Source organism: Neomonachus schauinslandi, chromosome 16 (assembly GCF_002201575.2).
Source record: "Neomonachus schauinslandi chromosome 16, ASM220157v2, whole genome shotgun sequence".
Lineage (NCBI taxonomy): Eukaryota > Metazoa > Chordata > Mammalia > Carnivora > Phocidae > Neomonachus > Neomonachus schauinslandi.
This window is the reverse complement of record NC_058418.1, coordinates 13,809,671-13,827,923: the sequence shown is the minus strand read 5'-3', so window position 1 is coordinate 13,827,923 and position 18,253 is coordinate 13,809,671. Positions and strand designations below refer to the sequence as shown.

The 18,253-nt window shown below is 56.5% G+C and overlaps 1 protein-coding gene across 1 annotated transcript in view; it reads left to right on the top strand.

The window, feature by feature from the left end:
• RYR1 (ryanodine receptor 1) overlaps window positions 1-18,253 on the top strand; it is a 107,691-nt gene that overhangs the window by 52,048 nt on the left and 37,390 nt on the right. Inside the window, exons 55-78 of the mRNA XM_021700963.2 lie at window positions 199-273; window positions 374-449; window positions 775-898; window positions 1,254-1,369; window positions 2,972-3,039; window positions 3,136-3,257; window positions 3,729-3,778; window positions 4,184-4,244; window positions 4,344-4,582; window positions 6,630-6,711; window positions 7,305-7,435; window positions 7,667-7,999; window positions 8,907-9,147; window positions 10,427-10,514; window positions 10,594-10,686; window positions 11,475-11,489; window positions 12,687-12,857; window positions 14,389-14,448; window positions 14,860-14,997; window positions 15,483-15,595; window positions 15,776-15,872; window positions 16,127-16,233; window positions 17,423-17,474; window positions 17,603-17,671. Coding sequence (XP_021556638.2) covers window positions 199-273; window positions 374-449; window positions 775-898; window positions 1,254-1,369; window positions 2,972-3,039; window positions 3,136-3,257; window positions 3,729-3,778; window positions 4,184-4,244; window positions 4,344-4,582; window positions 6,630-6,711; window positions 7,305-7,435; window positions 7,667-7,999; window positions 8,907-9,147; window positions 10,427-10,514; window positions 10,594-10,686; window positions 11,475-11,489; window positions 12,687-12,857; window positions 14,389-14,448; window positions 14,860-14,997; window positions 15,483-15,595; window positions 15,776-15,872; window positions 16,127-16,233; window positions 17,423-17,474; window positions 17,603-17,671 — 2,721 coding nt within the window. The remainder of the gene's footprint in view (window positions 1-198; window positions 274-373; window positions 450-774; window positions 899-1,253; window positions 1,370-2,971; window positions 3,040-3,135; window positions 3,258-3,728; window positions 3,779-4,183; window positions 4,245-4,343; window positions 4,583-6,629; window positions 6,712-7,304; window positions 7,436-7,666; window positions 8,000-8,906; window positions 9,148-10,426; window positions 10,515-10,593; window positions 10,687-11,474; window positions 11,490-12,686; window positions 12,858-14,388; window positions 14,449-14,859; window positions 14,998-15,482; window positions 15,596-15,775; window positions 15,873-16,126; window positions 16,234-17,422; window positions 17,475-17,602; window positions 17,672-18,253) is intronic.

Below are 18,253 nucleotides of genomic sequence, written 5' to 3'. Positions count from 1 at the left end.
GAGGGACCTGGGAAGGGAGTGGGCCTGGGTCTGAAGAACCGCAAAGGGCAGAGGAGAGGAGAGCTTGGCTTAGAGACGGGGCCTTAAGGAGAGGGTGCAGAGCCGGGGTCTAGGGCCAGGTGGAGGGGGTAAACCATGTTGGGGCCCCGGCTTCCTGCTAGCCCATCAAGCCCTCCCATTTCTCCTTCGTCCTCCCAGACTTATGATCCGCGAGAAGGCTACAACCCCCAGCCCCCCGACCTCAGCGGAGTTACCCTGTCCCGGGAACTGCAGGTGAGACTCCTGATCTTTTATCTAGCGGCATGGAGGTGATTGTTGGGGTTGGGGAGGACATCTTCTGAGTCTGGGCCCTGACTCTTTCATCCACTCCCAGGCCATGGCAGAACAGCTGGCCGAAAATTACCACAACACGTGGGGGCGGAAGAAGAAACAGGAGCTGGAGGCCAAGGGTGAGGGCGCCCATCCCATCCCCGCACAGATCCCTCTTCACCAAAGTCCCCTAGTCATAGGCTCCAGAGTCATAGGGTCTAGATTAGAGTTGTGTGACTTCGAACAGTTGCTTTCACCCTGCCCCCCCCCCCGCCCCAATAATAATAGCATCTACTACCATAGGATTGTGGCGAGGATATGACGATCATCTGAAAACCATGTTTTGGTTATTCTTACCTCTGTTTTTATTGCTATAATTATGCATGCCCTCAGCTGCAAGAACCACTTCAGTGAGAGTGGCCTGGGTCTCCCGAGTCCTCTGATTTCTGGTCTTTGCTGCTCCAGGTGGCGGGACCCACCCTCTGCTGGTCCCCTACGACACACTCACAGCCAAGGAGAAGGCACGAGATCGAGAGAAGGCCCAGGAGCTGCTAAAGTTCCTGCAGATGAACGGCTATGCTGTCACCAGGCACGTGGGCTGCAAGCCTGGCCAGGGAGGGGCGAGGAATGTGGGAGGAACTAGCAAGGCAGGAACTGGGAAAAGCTGGGTTGGGGTAACGGGGCAGGGCCAGAGAAGGGAGGAGGCTAAGAGGGGTGGGGCCTGGAGAGCAGGGGTGGGGCCAGAGAAGGAAGGTGGCTGCGAGTGTGGGGCCTGGAGGGTGAGGGAGGGGCCAGAGAGGAGAGGAAGGGGGACCCGGGGGGGGGGGGCGAGGCCAGAGAAGCCTGCAGAGTCAGGGCCTAGGGGAGCGGAAGGGGAACTGGAGAGGAGTGGGAGACTGGGCGGGCCTTCCTGTGGGCTGACTCCTCTCTGCCTGTCCACGCAGAGGCCTTAAGGACATGGAGCTGGACACGTCTTCCATTGAGAAACGGTTCGCCTTTGGCTTCCTGCAGCAGCTGCTGCGCTGGATGGACATTTCCCAGGAGTTTATCGCCCACCTGGGTACGGAGGAGTCCCTCTGCGCGCCCGCCATATGTCATACGTGCAGTTCACCTAAGGCCCCAGTTCATGCATTTCTCCTTCCCTCCCATCATCTCATTATTGTGCCAGATGCTGTTCCAGGTGTTGAGAACACTGTTCCGGGTGTTGAGGACAGTGAACAAGACAAAGATCCCTGTCCTGCGTTTATAGTCTTGTGGTGCATTCAGACAATTAACATCAGATAACAGGTTTTTAGAAGGCAGTTAGTGTTTGGGGAAGAAGAATACACTTGAGCCAGCTAAGGAAGATTAGGACTGGGGAAAGTGGGGCCGGTTACAATTTAAATAAAGTATTCAAGAAGACCTTGAAGGAGCTGGGAGGGAGCTTGTGTGAGGAGAGTATTCCAGGCAGAGGAACAGCCAGTGTGAAGGCTCTGAGAGGTCCCTGGTGTGAGTAACAGGAGGCCCAAGTGGGGCCGAGGCAGAGTGACTGAGGGAGAGAGCGTGAGGAGGTGGGGGCAGAGACGTGACGGGGTCGATCATGTAGGGCTTTGCAGGCATGGGGAGGACTGTGGCTTTTTACCCTGAGTGGAGTGGCACCATGGAAGGGTTCTGAGCAGGAGAGGGCTGTGACCTGCCTCAGGTGTTCACAGACTCCCCTTGGCCGCACTGGGGACAGACTGTGGGCATAGGGACATAGAGGGTGAAGACTGGGCAGATCCTGGATCTCTTTTGAGGGCGGAGGCTGTTGGTATGCCCTGCACATGTCTCATACGTCCCGCCAAGAATCACAGCTGGCCCCTAGAATCCCTCCCAGCTTCCCCCGGAGAGCCACCCAGGACCCCCGGACGCGCTCAGATGAGTGGCACAGCAGGACTTACTCTCACACATCTCTCCTCAAGTCCCACACGCTGATCCTCTGTGCTGAGCACCTCTTGGCAACTCCCTCTCCTCCCTGTGCCTCAGTTTCCCCATCTGTCCACTATAACTGGCCACAGTTCTGTCCCTTGCTTGCCAACAAGCAAGGTGACCTGGACTGAGTTATTTCACCTCAGCTCCCCCGTCTGTAAAATGAAAGAAAGGGGCCAACTATACAGACCTCCAAGTTGGGAGGCAATTGTACAAGCATATTTCTCACAGTGCTGGTGACATAGCCAGTGTTTAATAATGGGAGTCAGCATTATAATTTTAGTAGTATTAATTAGTACTGTCACCATTACTATTGTCTGAAATTGATTTCCGCTCTAAAATCAATCCGAATCTGTCTACACTGACTTCTTGTTTCATGCATCCGTTCATTCCAAATTGATTCAGTGCCAAGTATCAAAGTTCAGGGAGAAAAGGGCCTGTAAGGAAGGGGATGTCCCATGGCCTTACTCCATCCCAGTTTATCCTGCTCCCCATTTTCAGCCTCAGGAAGGGTTTGATCAAGGAGTTAGGGAGGGATCAGATGAGAGATAGGGGAGAGCGGTTCACCTTGAAGCCAGCAGAGGTGACTTTATACCAAGAATTAATCTCTCATCTTTTCCTACCTTTGCCCCAGAGTTCGCCCCCCCCCCGTTGGAACACCCTGAAGTCCCCACCCTTGAACCCACCCTGACTCCTGTTTTCCCTCCCCCCCCAGAGGCTGTGGTCAGCAGTGGACGAGTAGAAAAGTCCCCACACGAACAGGAGATTAAGTTCTTTGCCAAGGTGAGGGGTGGGCTCAGAAGCTGGAGGGGACTGGGGACTGGGTGGGCTCCCCTACCCTTCACCCAGTCCCCCTCATCTCTTCCCCCCCCCGCCCAGATCCTGCTCCCTTTGATCAACCAGTACTTCACCAACCACTGCCTCTATTTCCTGTCCACACCAGCCAAAGTGCTGGGCAGTGGCGGCCATGCCTCCAACAAGGAGAAGGAAATGATCACCAGGTGGGCTACCCTGTGACCTCTGACCCAGCCCCTTGACCTCACAGGGTTGTAATCCTGGACCCTTTCCGCCCAATCTTGGATCTTGGGGGCTCTGTGCTGGGTGTTGGGCACTAACCACTCTACCTGCAGAGGGAACTGAAGGGGGAGGGTGACCAGCTGTCCTGTTGTGCCCAGGCCCGACGGGTTTCCCAGGACATGGGACTTTCAGGCAAATGGGGTGAATTGGCCACCCAGTCAGAAAGGCAGATCAGCCTCCCCAGTCCCCAGCACCCATGTTTCTGCCCGTGACTCTCAAGCTTGCTCATCTCCCTGCGCCCTCCCCGCCCTTCCTCTCCCCTTCGTTTTCTTCCCCATCATCCTACACTCTCCTGTTCCTCTGTCCCTGTCCCTCTAATTGCATCACTGCTGTCCTTGTCCCTCGATATCCTCAGTACCTGTTTTCCCTGTCCTTCTGTCCCCTTCTTTCTTCAGCCTCTTCTGCAAGCTTGCCGCTCTTGTCCGTCACCGAGTTTCTCTCTTTGGTAAGTAGCTCTGCTCCCCCAGCTCTTCTCCCAATCTTCCCTCTCTCCCTGCAATCGCCAGCCCCACCCTGAAGAAAGAGTTCCCGGTTCAGGCCTTGATCTGAGCAGTCTTCACTGTGTCCTTCCTCTGCACCTGGGCACGGACGAGGTCATCCTGGGGACAGGGCTGTGACTGGGACAACACTGGGCCCTGCCCTCATGGAGCCCCCAGGCCAGTGGGGACACAGACTCATCCCCAGACCGTGATGGCCGGAGGGGTCCGGGCTGGGATGGTGGAGGCACAGGCAGAGCGGGTTTGGGGAAGGACAGGGGTCCAGGTGGAGGGGGGCTGGGGCTGAGGTGGAGGTAGAGGAAGGCACTGCCCTCTTAGCCCTTCCTTCACCCTGGCCCGTCTTCCTTTCCCAGGGACAGATGCTCCAGCTGTGGTCAACTGTCTTCACATCCTGGCCCGCTCCCTGGATGCCAGGTATGGGGCCTGGTGCCCACTCCCGCCCCTGTTCTCCTCAGCTGTCTGAAATCTAGACTCTCCGATTCTAGAACTGGCGCACCCTGGCTTCCCTCCTAGGACGGTGATGAAGTCAGGCCCTGAGATTGTGAAGGCTGGCCTCCGCTCCTTCTTCGAGAGTGCGTCAGAGGACATCGAGAAGATGGTGGAGAACCTGCGCCTAGGCAAGGTGTCCCAGGCACGCACGCAGGTGAAGGGCGTGGGCCAGAACCTCACCTACACCACCGTGGCCCTGCTGCCTGTCCTCACCACGCTCTTCCAGCACATCGCTCAGCACCAGTTCGGGGACGACGTCATCCGTAAGGGCCCCCGGCCCCGAGGGTGGGGGTGGGGGGCCGAGTAGGCCAACACCAGACATCCCCATGCACCTGACAGAGCCCCCAGGTGTTTGTGTGAGTGGATTCATTGCTCTGAGCCAGGGGTGCATTCAGTGAATTGGTAGCCAACAGAATGAGTTAGTGAGGGTATGAGTTCAGCCACTCTAACAAAAAGACCCTAAGTCACCGTAGCTTAAACAGGAAGGAAGGGTATTTCTTTCTCATGTAACAGTCTAGTTGTAAGTGGCTCCTCACGTCAGAAGCCTAGGTGTCTTCCATCTTGGTACTGTGCCATCCTGGAAATACCGCCTCTCCCGTGTGGCCCAGGATGGCACAACGTACATCCTCACTCTGGCCTGTAGGAGAAGAGAAGACCCAAAGAAGAGGGCATTGCAGTTCTTTTAAAGGAACAACCTAGAAGCGGTCTGCGTCACTCCTGCTGACATCCATCTGGTTGGCCAGGATTTAGCATGTGGCCGCATGTCACCGCAAGGGAGGCTGGGGAAGTGGCCTTTATTCTGGGAGGTCGTGTGTCCAGCTAAATATTGCAGGTCTATTACTAGGAAGAAGAAAAGAGCAGAAAAACGTTAAGAGCAGATATTGGGAGTCCATTAGCAGTGTGTGCTGTGTTGATGCTACCAAATGGCCTATATGGTGCGTGACCCAGCCTGGGGTCTTGCGACATAATAGTGAGCAACGTGCCTTTGTTAATGAGACACGGGCAAGATGCTACACTCAGTGGGGTGTCAGGTACTCAAAAGAAAGAGCCTCACCAGATGTGGCCTGGACTATGGTGGAGCAATGCAGGGAAGGACAGGAGGAGCTGATGGGACAGACGCTCAGAAGGCCGAGGGGGTGGGCTTGGCAGGGAGGCAGCCAGAGTGAGGCCCAGGGCCCTGGCCCAGGACCCACGGACGGTGGGCCTTCCAGGAGACAGGGGTTGGAAGAAATAAGCAGTTTGGGGTAGATGCTGAGGTCAGTTTGGGACTTGGTGGTTGCGAGGGGCCCAGGGAGGTGTCCCTGTAAGGGACCCTGTAAGGTGTCCAGGACGGGCTGGAGGGCCGATGGGCTGGGGGTACTGGCAGATAGTGGGGCCAAGTCTCAGCTCACTGTTTATTTGAAATTGGAACCTCTTGATAAAAGTAACGCTTGGATGGGGTTCTTCCCCCACCCCCACATTTCATTTAGAAAAATTTAAAGTGTCCAGGAAAGTCAGAAGAAGAGGATTGTTAACAATTTGCCCATTTGCTTAGCCTTTCACTTTAGGGGTGAAAGTATTTATAAACTCTTTTGTTGAACTTTTGAATGTGAGTTCTCAGCACACACTGACACCTCATCCCTAAATACTGAGTCTGCATCTCCTAGAATCAGAACCTCTGCCATGTAATCACAATGTCATTGTCACCACGTAACCTGACTGTATTAAATTTTCCTCGTTACCCTTAAAATGTCTTTGATTAAAAAAAAAAATTCAGAATCCAGTCAGGTTTCTCTCGTTGCATGTGGTTATGTCCGCGTAGTCTCTTCCATCTAGAATCTGCCCCTTGCCCTCTTCTTGTCTCATGACATTTGTGAAGTTGTTGAGGTTCCTAATCTGGCCTTCCAGCGGCGGGGGTAGGTGGGGGGTGGTGGATGACCTCAAATTTTAGTCAGGATTGGATGTTTGTTTGCATTTTTCTGGAAAGAGTGTTCATCACTATCATCAAAAAGACCCATGACTCTTCTCTAAGGAAGGAACAACTAGCCTTTATTGAGTGCCTGCTGTGTGCATGTTCCAGTTGGTTTCCAAGCACTAACCCTTTTGATCCTCACAACCACCCCACGAGGAAGATACTGTAATTATCCCCATTTACAGATAAGGAAACTGAGTCCAAAGAGAGTTGGTACTTGCTCAAGTCACAAAACTGGTAAATGGCAGGCTGGCTCTACAGCCCTGCTCTTACCCAGTATTTGGAGATGAGGGAGGAGGGCAGGGGAGCACTGGTACGGTGGGTGCATCCCCAACCCTCGCCCTCCCTCTCTCCCTCAGTGGATGATGTCCAGGTCTCTTGCTACCGAACGCTGTGCAGTATCTACTCTCTGGGAACCACCAAGAACACTTACGTGGAAAAGTAAGGCAATAGAGCCGTAGTTGGGGGCTGGTGTGGGGACTGTGCGGGGGGCGGGGGGCGGGCTCAGGGAAAGGAGGGAGCAGGAGAAGATGGGGGTGAGGGAAGAGCAGGAGAGATTGTTCAAAAGCTTCAACAACGGACCTGTTTGGTGGCAGCTGCAGTTCACGAGGGCGGCCACGTGAGGGCGCTCGGGGGGAAGGCCAGTGAAGGAAGTGGCCGCCTGGGGCTCAGGGGTCACATCGGCCCCAGGCACTGGCTGCCCAGGATGGCCGGTGCTCCCCACGGGGGAACGAGCTTGCTCTGGCAGGGGGCCCACAGAAACGGGGCTGGTACACGGGAGCCACAGCAAGCTGGGGGCACCGGGGAGCGCCCCCCCGGCGGTGGCCATGTGGGTGGGCTCTCCTGAGCTGGGATCACCTGTTGGAGCAAGAGGGCACTTAAGAAACCCAGGGACAAGGCTCCACCGCTGCCCTCGGTGGATGACAGCTCTGCTCGGGAGAGATCTGGGGAGAGGCACTGCTGCAGGGACAGAGGCTGGGACCCTGGAGCAGGCGGGTGGGGGGGTGTGGGAGCTAAGTAGCCCCCTCTTCCAGGCTGCGGCCGGCCCTCGGGGAGTGCCTGGCCCGCCTGGCAGCCGCCATGCCAGTGGCATTCCTGGAGCCTCAGCTGAATGAGTATAACGCCTGCTCGGTGTACACGACCAAGTCTCCCCGGGAGCGGGCCAGTAAGTGGTGTGGCTCTGGGGCAGCTGTCCGGCCTTACGTTCTCCCTGGCACAGGGCCCGGGGGCAGGGGGAGCCCGCTTTGGGGGCAGTGTGGTCCGATCTGGACTCTGAGGGCTGAGGATTCCCCAGGTTGGGGGCACTCTGGGCTTGTGGGGGGCCTGGGTTGGTGGGGTGGATGCTGAGGTCTGGGGGTGATGGGTTGGAGTACCCTGACTCCTCCCCGCACCCCAGTCCTGGGGCTCCCCAACAGCGTGGAGGAGATGTGTCCTGACATCCCGGTGCTGGAGCGGCTCATGGCAGATATCGGGGGGCTGGCCGAGTCGGGGGCCCGCTATACGGAGATGCCACACGTCATCGAGATCACGCTGCCCATGCTGTGCAGCTACCTGCCCCGCTGGTGGGAGCGCGGGCCCGAGGCACCCCCACCTGCCCTGCCCGCTGGGGGCCCCCCACCCTGCACGGCGGTCACCTCCGACCACCTCAACTCCCTGCTGGGGAATATCCTGCGAATCATCGTCAACAACCTGGGCATTGACGAGGCGTCGTGGATGAAGCGGCTCGCAGGTGCGTCTGGGGGGCCGGCACCGGGCCTCTGAGGGCTGGGGCCAGTGTCCTGGAACTCGAGCCCTTTGATCTGATGGTCTGAGAGGGAGATCCCGGGGCCCATGGTTTCCTGGGAGTTGGGAGGAGTTGGAGTCTAGTTTTGCTCAGGGTCAGAAGGCCAGGGGTCATCGCAAGGGGTCAGAATCTTAGGCTCATAGGCTCTGGGGTTAGACGAATGGGTCCTGGGAGTCTTCCAGGCTGGATTCTGGATTTCTGGAATGTTGGAGAGGGTGAGGAGCTGGGTCAGAGGCATGGGTTCCTTATACAAAGGGTCAGAGAACCAGGTCAAGCATCAGGGTCTCTGATATGGATGGGGTTGTAGGTCAGAGGTCAAGAAATGAGTCTTTAAAGGGCTGGGATCCCTGGCTCAGAAGTTCCATTTCAGGAATTGGGTCAAGCTAGAGACTGGGGGCAGAAGTCAGAGACTGGAGTAAGAAACCGGGGGTCACAGAAATCATGTAGTGACATAGGGGTCTGGGTCTGGGCTAGGTCAGAGGTTAAAGACTGGGGTGAGAGGTCATGGGCTAGGGTAAGGTATCAGGTTATGATTCAGTTGTTGAGGTCAGAGGTCAGGGGCTTCTGTCAGGTTGGGGGTCACAGGTCCAGGTCAAGGGATATGGTTGGGACCAAGTATCAGGGGCTGTGTCAGAGGTCAGGGCCTGAGGTCAGGAATGGGATCAGAGGTAGAAGCTAAGGTCAGAAGGCAGGGTCAGGCTGGGGTCCACAAGAGCTGCTGGGTCAGAGGTACAGGTCGGGAATCATGGGCTGGGAGCAGAGGTCAGGAGTGAGATCAAAGGTCATAGGTCAGGTGCCGGAGTTAGAGGCTGGCCAGCAGCAAGTCCCCCGCACGCCCCTTTTGCTCCTGCAGTGTTCGCCCAGCCCATAATGAGCCGGGCCCGGCCTGAGCTCCTGCATTCACACTTCATCCCCACCATTGGGCGCCTGCGCAAGCGGGCCGGGAAGGTGGTGGCCGAGGAGGAACAGCTGCGCCTGGAGGCCAAGGCCGAAGCTGAGGAGGGCGAGGTCCTGGTTCGGGACGAGTTCTCTGTGCTCTGCCGGGACCTGTACGCCCTCTACCCGCTGCTCATCCGCTACGTGGACAACAACAGGTCAGCATGTGCCCAGCCGTCCCCATGCACAGTCAGCCTGACCTCCCGCTTCCCTGAACCCCAGCGGACCCCCCATCTTTTGAGTGACTATTAATTTTTTCTGATTCTCACCTGAGCCCACCCAGCCTTCTGACCACTCCCCACAAAATCCAGCCCGCTGGTGTCTGCTTCCCTTCTGCTCCTTTACACCTGCTGAGTCGGAGCCCCTGGGAGGCTACCGTGTCGGCTGTAAGGAGCCCTGCTTCCCACCCCGCTCCCTGCCCCAGCACTGTCTCCAGGCCTGGGTAGATGGGGCCCAATGGTCAAGTTTTCCTCCATCACTGAGAGGAAGGGGAGACAGTCCAGATCCGGCCAGCCTGGTTTCCCTCAGAAACAGGTCCTTAATAAAAGCAAGAACAAGTATCAACTGATTGCCAACATCTCCCTAAAATCAGAAGCACTATTTAAAGAATTATTAACTCCTAGGGGCAGCCTAATCTGGGGGTAGTGAATACATTTCAACTCCAAGTTCCATCCTGGTGGAGAAGATTTTAAGGTTGCATCAGGGCTTCGTAAGAAAGGGGGCTGGGATTGATTAGCTATGTCTGTCATGGGAGCAGCCATGAGAAGCAGTGGTGCGCATGCTGGATACATCCATGCACACCCATCGCAGTGCTCAGGGGGCGGGTATTGCTATAGGGTAGGTGCCCAGGAGGCGGAGCGCTGGGTCAAAGAGCTTGAACAAGTAAATTGTGGTGCGTTCACACAGTGAAATACTACATGGCAATGAAAATGAGCTAATCCTTGCAACACACAACAACGTGGATGCATCTCAACAAACATCATGTTGAAAGAAGCCAGGAAAATTCAAAACGGAGTACATATTCTATCATCTATTTCTGTAACATTCGAGAACAGACAAAAATAATTCATGTTCAGGAGGAGGGTCACCTAAGGGGAGGGAAAGAAGAGTGGCTGGGAGGGGCACGAAGATACTTCTGGGTTCTGGAAATGTTCTATTTCTCTACTTGGGTGGTGGTTATGCAAGCGTGTTTGCTTTGTGCTAGTTCATCAAGTTGACGCTTTATGTTACCCTTCCATAAAAAGGGTAGAGATAGAAAGAAGAATGCATTCTTTAAAGGAATGGTTAAGATTTTCAAATCATCCAAATGGCCAGATTACCCTAGAAAACTCCACCCCTCCCATCGGATGGTCCCCTCCCCTTGAGAGCTCTCTGTGAGTCATCCTCTCCTGGGGGTCCCGCCCCCATCCCTCACTGGCCCCCTTCCTGCCCACCCAGGGCGCACTGGCTGACTGAGCCCAATCCCAGCGCCGAGGAGCTGTTCAGGATGGTGGGCGAGATCTTCATCTACTGGTCCAAGTCCCACGTGAGTTCCCGCCCACTCTGCCCCTCCTTGCCGGGACCCTCGCCACCACCACTGATCCCGACACTGCCTCCCCCACCAGCACTTTAAGCGTGAGGAGCAGAACTTTGTGGTCCAGAATGAGATCAACAACATGTCATTTCTGACTGCTGACAACAAGAGCAAAATGGCCAAGGTGAGTGCTTTGCTCTGAGAGGACTTAGCAGGGAGGGTGGGAGCACCCTCCAGGCCTTCCTGCCTGACCCCTTCACCCAGCCAGCCTGCCCTGTCCTGGTCACATTCCCTACAGCTGTCACCACATCCTGCCTCCCCATCTCTCTTTTCCCTTATCCCCATCTCCCTCCTCCTCTTTTTCCTTCCCCCCATTTCCCTCTTCTTCCTCCAACTCCTTCTTCCTCCTCCCCATATGCCTTCTCCTCCCTCCCCATCACCCTTCTCCCATCTCCCTCCTCCTTCCTCCCCATGTCCCTCCTCCCCATCACCCTTCTCCCATCTCCCTCCTCCTTCCTCCCCATGTCCTTCCTCCCCATCACCCTCCTCCTATGTCTCTCCTCCTTCCTCCCCATCTCCTTCCTCTCCCCCATCTCTCCTCTCTCTCCTCCACATCTCCTTCCTCCCCATCTCCCTCCTCCCCACTCTCTCCTCCTCATTTCCCTCTTCTCCCACCTTTCCCCTCTCCCTCTCCCTCCACCCTGATGTCCTCCTCTCCCATGTCTTTCCTCATATCCCCATTATCCCATATCCTCCTGCTCCTCTCCCCTTACACTTCTCAGAACTGCTCTCTTCAGGGTCCTAAAGAACAAGCCCACCCGCCCTAAGTCAGGGTCTGGAAATGCCCAGCTAGGGGATGCATGTTGGGCTGGGTCAGGGGAGCTGGGGTAGGGCGCACTTGGAGTTGGGTCTGGGGTTCTCTGAGGGACCAGGGTAACCCTTCTTGTCTCTGTCTGCAACCTGATGAAGCAGGCGGGAGATGTACAGGTCAGCCCCATGTCTGGGACCTTCCGCATGGCTCTTGGCTTAATACCCTTTTCTCCCCCCAGCTTCTGCATCCCCTCCAGAAAACCCCTGCCCCCGTTCCCCACCCCTCATCCTTGGCTCCCAGCCCCCAGCCTTTTTCTCTCCCTCCATCCCCGCCCCCATCCATTCCCTTTCCAACGCTCAGCTTTTGGCAATTTAACTTTTTAAAAAAAAACTTTTGTTTAAAAAAAAAAAACAAAACACACCTCTGAGCTTTTCTCAAAGCATTATGGTCTGAGGTCATGGGGAATGGGAATGGGGTGGCCAGGCATGTGCATGGAAGGGTTTAAGGCTTGGTTTCTGGAACCAGATAGACTTGGATTCGGATCCTGACTCTTGGCAGTTGGTTGTGCGGCCTTAGTCAAGTGTCTTATTTTTTGAGCCTTGACCGGCATCTGCCCAGTGGCCCCAGGGCTCTGGGAGGACCCAGTGGGATGCTGCATGTGTGGCCTCAGCAGTCTTGGCACATACGTGGGCCACGATCCATACTGCGAGCTGGGGTAGATGTGGCCAGAAGCTTGTCACTGGGGCTTCTCTTTGGCATGACTGGGGTGGCCTTGGCCCCGGCTTTGCACCCAAGGCTCCAGAACACGGCTATGGGACTCCGTGCCCCGTGTTTGTGCTTCCAGATCGTTCTGGATCTCTCTTCCATCTTCTGCCTCTCCGTCTCCTTGTCTGTCTCCTTCTCTCAGTGTCTCTCTATTTCTTCCAACTTCTTTTGTCTCCTGAGACTCTTTATGGTTCTGCATCTTTCTTTCATTCTTGGGAACTCACTCTTGGGATATAAAGTGTCGGGTTATGCGTGTTGTGGGGCGAGGAGGTGTGGTACTGAAGTCATTAGGGGATTCTGGAAGAGACTGCCAGAGGTTGAGAAAGGCCTGGAATTTGGGGAAATCTGGAAGGGTCTGGGATAGAGGTTGGGAATTTGGGCTAGATAGAGGCTTGGGTCTAGCAGGATCTAGGGTGAGGGCTGGGGGCCTGAGGTGAAAGATCAGCAAGGTCTGGGGTGGAAACTGATGCAGGCCCTGAGATGGGGGAGGGGACACCTGGCACCCAGGCCGTGGGCTGGAGGGTAGACAGTGGCAGAGGCCGGGGCCGGGGCCAGGGTCTGAGGCCGGGCTGGGAGTTGGCCTGGTGCTGAGCCCCCTGTCCCCACAGTCAGGTGGCTCGGACCAGGAACGCACCAAGAAGAAGCGCCGAGGGGACCGGTACTCTGTGCAGACATCCCTGATTGTGGCCACACTCAAGAAGATGTTGCCCATCGGCCTGAACATGTGTGCACCCACAGACCAGGAACTCATCACGCATGCCAAGAATCGCTATGCCCTGGTACCTGCACTGCCCCATGATGGGAACCTGCCAGCGCCCGATCCTGCACCCCACCAAGTTCCTGGGACCCTCCTGAACCCCCAGATCCCACTGAGACCCCTCTCTTAGGACCCTAATGAATCTTTCTCCAGGACCCTGAGGACTCCCGGGGTGCCCTAGGATGTCTCGAGCCTTCCCCTGGGATGCTGAGGACCCCTCTCAGGATATTTCCAGAACCCTGGGACCTAAGGACCCTAACTGGAACCCCACTGATACTCAGGAATATCATTAAGACCCCTGGGGCCCAAGGACCATATTGAGCCTTCAAGGACCCTACTGAACACTGCTCCCCCCCCCCCCCCGCCCAGGACCATGCCTAACTTATTAGGACACTGAGGGCCCCACCGAGACATCATGAGCCCCCCTGAGACTCCTCTGAGGACCTCCCAAAACTCCTTGGGACCCACTGAGTCCCCCATGATCCCACTGGCTCCCCCCTGAACTGGGTCCCCTTCTGGGTCCCCACTGAGCTCTCCAGCTCATCACCTCTTTCCCTCAGGGCCCTGGTGGCCGCACCCTCTGGACTCTGTTCACACCCAACAGAGCCCCCAAAGACTTGGGTTCCAGTGAGCACTCTGTGATCCTAAGTAGCCCCCCAGGATCCTAATGGCCCCTTCCCCAGAACCACACCCAAGCCTCTGATGCATCAGGATTCCTGAGATCAGTTGATCCCACCACCCTCCCCGAACCATCTTATGCCCCCAGACTCCAAGGAGGCCTCCCAGGATCCCACTTACTCTGTATGGGATAACAACCCCCATTCTTGTCAACCATAGGGATTGTAAGAATCTCCCCAGGACCCTGCTAAGCTCCCTGACAACCTATTAACCCCTCTGGGACTTTGAAGACCACTGACTCCCCCTGGTATCACAAATACCCCCTTTCCTGGAACGCTAAAGACTCCTTCCTTCAGGACCTCAAGCTCCTCCTAGGACCTGTTGAGTCTTGCCAAGAACCCAAAGAGCCATCCAGAGCCCCCGGACCCCTCAACTTGGTCTTTGGGTGTCCCTCTCTCCTGGGGATCTAAGGAATCCCCTCTACTCTCCCCTCCTTTGGCCTCTACAGAAATCCCATCCGTGACTTGATCTGCCTGATCCCTCATGACCTCTGCTGATCTTGCCGTTTCCCTTATAACCCCCTCACCTCCTCTGATCTTCAAAAACTCCCTGCCCAACTCCCAGCCCCACTCTGACCCTCCTGTGACCCCCCAGTCATCCACTGGTGGCCTTATTTGACCTTCGAGAACATTCTCTCATCACTCCCTACCTACTCTCACACCCCAAGGCCCCTCTAATCCTTACTGTCTCTTCAAGGTGCGTCTGTGGCCTCTAGGACTCCCTCTGACCATTCCTGACCTTTGGACCTTTCAGTTTCTCCCAGAATCCACACCCCCCCCCCGCCCCCACCAGCTGCTGGGGCGATGGGCCTGGAAGGGAAAGGGATGTGGGTTAAGGAGGACGCTGAGTGACCCAGCCTGGCCATGTCTCCCCAGAAAGACACAGACGAGGAGGTCCGGGAATATCTGCAAAACAACCTTCACCTTCAGGGAAAGGTACCTTCCTCAATCTGCAAGCGAAAGGGGCATGTTAAGATAACAGCAACTGTTGATAGCCAAGTACACTTACTCTGTACCAGGCATTGAAGCCTGGGTGGCTCAGTCGTTGGGCGTCTGCCTTCGGCTCGGGTCGTGGTCCCGGGGTCCTGGGATCGAGCCCCGCATCGGACTCCCTGCTCTGCGGGAAGCCTGCTTCTTCTCCCTCTCCCACTCCCCCTGCTTGTGTTCCCTCTCTCACTGTGTCAAACAAACAAACAAACAAAAAATAGACCTTAACTTGTACTCACCCATTGAGTCGGCACAGCACCGAAAGGGGGCCGGGGGCAGCCAGAGAAGTGCACCTCGCGCGCGGAGCGGCCCGGCTGGGGAGGGGCCTTCACGCCGGCCGCCTGTCCTTCCTCCCCTCAGGTCGAAGGCTCCCCTTCTTTGCGCTGGCAGATGGCCCTGTACCGGGGCCTCCCGGGCCGCGAGGAGGACGCCGACGACCCCGAGAAAATCGTGCGCAGAGTCCAGGAAGTGTCAGCGGTGCTCTACCACCTGGAGCAGGTGGCTGGGGCTGGAGGGGTCTCACCAGGGAGCGGCCGAAGCGTGGGTCTCTGGGCGGGGCAAGGGGCGGGCCTTGGATCTGGGGGCGGGGTCTGAGGAGGAACCTTGGGTCTCTGGGCGGGGCCTGGGTGAAGCCTGGAGTTTAATGCGTCGCTTAGAATGGAAACTTGGATCTGTGGCAGGACCTGGTGCTTAAATCTTGAGCCTAGGGGCGGGGCCAGGGTCAGAATTTGGGGTCTAGAGTGGGGCCTGGGCTCAAGACGCCTTGCCTCTGGGCGGGGCCGTGGGCAGGGCCCAGGAAAGAGCGTGGTCTGGAAGAAAAAAGCCCAAGTCCGAACCTGTTGGTGCAGCCAGCGTGTTCCTCCGGCCCCGCGAGTCAGGCCTGAATTTGGGCCTGGAAGGAGATGGGCAGTTTCGCCCCGGGCTGGGAGTGGTGATCAGGTCAGGGGCAGAATTTGGGCACGTGACCGATTGCCGCCCCCCAGATCGAGCACCCTTACAAATCCAAGAAGGCCGTGTGGCACAAGCTCTTGTCCAAGCAGCGCCGGAGGGCGGTCGTTGCCTGTTTCCGCATGACCCCCCTGTACAACCTGCCCACGTAAGACACCCCCAGGGAAGAGGGAGGCTTGAGGGGCGGTGGGGCAAGGGTGGCTGAGGAGGCGGCAGGACGGGGTGCCACCACGATGGGGTCTGGTTGGGGAAGGTAGATGTGCGGGAGGAGAGAGGAGACGTGGGGTGGCCGACCGTCTCAGGGACGCTACACACCTTTCCCCTGCAGGCACCGGGCCTGTAACATGTTCCTGGAGAGCTACAAGGCCGCATGGATCCTGACTGAAGACCACAGTTTTGAAGACCGCATGATCGACGACCTTTCAGTGAGCTGGCGCCTGCCTGGGAGTGGAGAGGGCGGGGCTGGATAGGGCTGGGGGCCTAGCTTGCTGGCTGCACACTCCAGGGGTCGCCCTTCACACTGAGGGGTACGGGAAAGGCGGCCCCGGCTTGGGCAGAGACAAGGAAGGGGGTGCAATGTGTGGGACAGAAAAAATAATCTAGCCCAGTAGGGTTATGGTGGGGGGAGACTGGAGGGGACTCTAGAAACCCCTTTCCCAAGCCCCACCCCTCCCCCCAGAAAGCTGGGGAGCAGGAGGAGGAGGAGGAGGAGGTGGAGGAGAAGAAACCAGACCCCCTGCATCAGCTGGTCCTGCACTTCAGCCGCACCGCCCTGACTGAAAAGAGGTGAGGACCCTTCCTATGTCCTGGGAAGGGATCTGCTTCCTCCCGGCCCCGCAGCAACCTCCCTGTTCCTCAAGACGGGCCCTCTGTGTCCTAGGGGAGCCCCCCAGCTTATCCTTCAGTATCGCTTTCCCCGGACAGGCAGGGCCACTGTGTCCCTTTTTGTTGGCTGAGCACTTCGCAAGCCATCTCTTCTGAAGAGCTCACATAGGCAACATCAGTTGAAGCTTTGCTGGATGAAAGTGTCTTGCTCACACAAAGATGGTAAATTACGAGAAGAAAATCAGCATATTATAACAAATTTCCAATAGGATGGATTGCTTAACTTCCAGACAGGACCACATACCAGGCAGAAGGAAGGAGAAAGACTCCCCACCCCCCACCCCAAGCAAGATCAAGATCTTTTTATCCAAAAAGGGGTGCTCTCCTTGGCGGGCTTCTGCACAGATCCTATTGGCCAGAATTCTGACATCAGACCACCCGCAGCTACAGGGGAGACTGGGACTCCGAGTGTCCTGTTTCCCATCCTTCACAGAGCCAGGACTCTGGAGTTAGACTGCAGACTTGAATCACAGCACAAGCTGTGTGACTTGGCTAAGAAGGATCTTTGTGCTTCAGCTAACTTATCTGTAAAATGAGGCTAGTAATAGATCTGCCTATCTAATCCTGTTTTACAGTAATAGGATTATTGTGAGGATTAATTTGTTAAGACATATAGAAAGCACTTACAACAGGGACTGACCTAGAGTAAACACTCAATAGGTGTTGGCCGCTACTTCCGTTCTTCTCCTTCTCCTTCTTCTATTCTTCTTATTATTGAGGAGACCCAAGTGGGTGGGTGGTCATAGTCGTCAAATGAGCCAACAGCAGGATGGCCCCAGGCGTCAAACACACTATTTCTGCAACCCCTGGTGGAAAGGGAGCACCTCTACCAACCGCTCCAGCAAAACTCCCAGAATGAATTCCAGTGGACCCACATGAAGCACAGGACCATCTTGTCCCTATTACTGTGGCCAAGGCGATTGAACTCAGCCTCGATCACACGCCCCCTCTGGCAGTGGACGGTGGACCCCCCTGAACCACACAGCCCGGGCATGGGGAGGGGCGGCTCTCCAAAGGGAAACTGGAAGCGGTTATAGGATGGAGCTTGTCTCCACTGGGCCCTGACCATCTCCCCCTCTTACTTCCTCAGCAAACTGGACGAGGATTACCTGTACATGGCGTATGCTGATATCATGGCAAAGGTGAGGCCCTGCCCCCATCCAGGGCAGGTTCCCTTCACCCCTGCTGCAACGCCGGTCCACTGGGAGGGCTGGGGGTGAGCTAGGGGATCTCTGTTCACTGTCATCCCTAACTGACGCCCCGTCCCCAGAGCTGCCACCTGGAGGAGGGAGGGGAGAATGGTGAAGCTGAAGAGGAGGAAGTGGAGGTTTCCTTTGAGGTAGGTGGGGTCAGGAGGTCCCCAAGGAAAGGGCTAAGGGACCCTGGCTTCAGTCATTCCCTGTTCATTCAGACTGTGTTCAGAATAGTGCTCTGGGCTACTGTGCTGGGTGATGTTGGGGACCACAACCGTGACTGTCAGTCTCCTGGGGAGACGATACATTAACCAGACAGCAATGGCAAAGAGTATTCACGGTAGTGATGAGGGAGGCTCAGGCAAAGTGGGCAAAGCAGGATGGGGGAGGCACAGGCAGACGGGTCAGGGCCGGAGAATCCAGAGAAACTTAGGGGGGTGGGGGTGGGGTTCAGGGGGCTGTGGAAGCCCAAGCAAGGGGCCTGACCCAGTCTGGGGGGAAGGGTGTCATGGAGGGCTTCTCAGAGGAGGGGATGTCCAAGCAGGAGGCTAAAAGTGTGCCAGATGAAGAAAAGGAGAAAGGTGTTCCAGGTAGGGGGAACAGCATGTGCAAGGGCCAGGCAGTGAGAAAGAGCTGGTAAACACGCAGTTAACCCATCCATTCATCATTAAGGCAGTCAGCAAGCATTTCCCTGAGTTTCTTAACCTTTTTTGTGCCTGGGTCCCTTT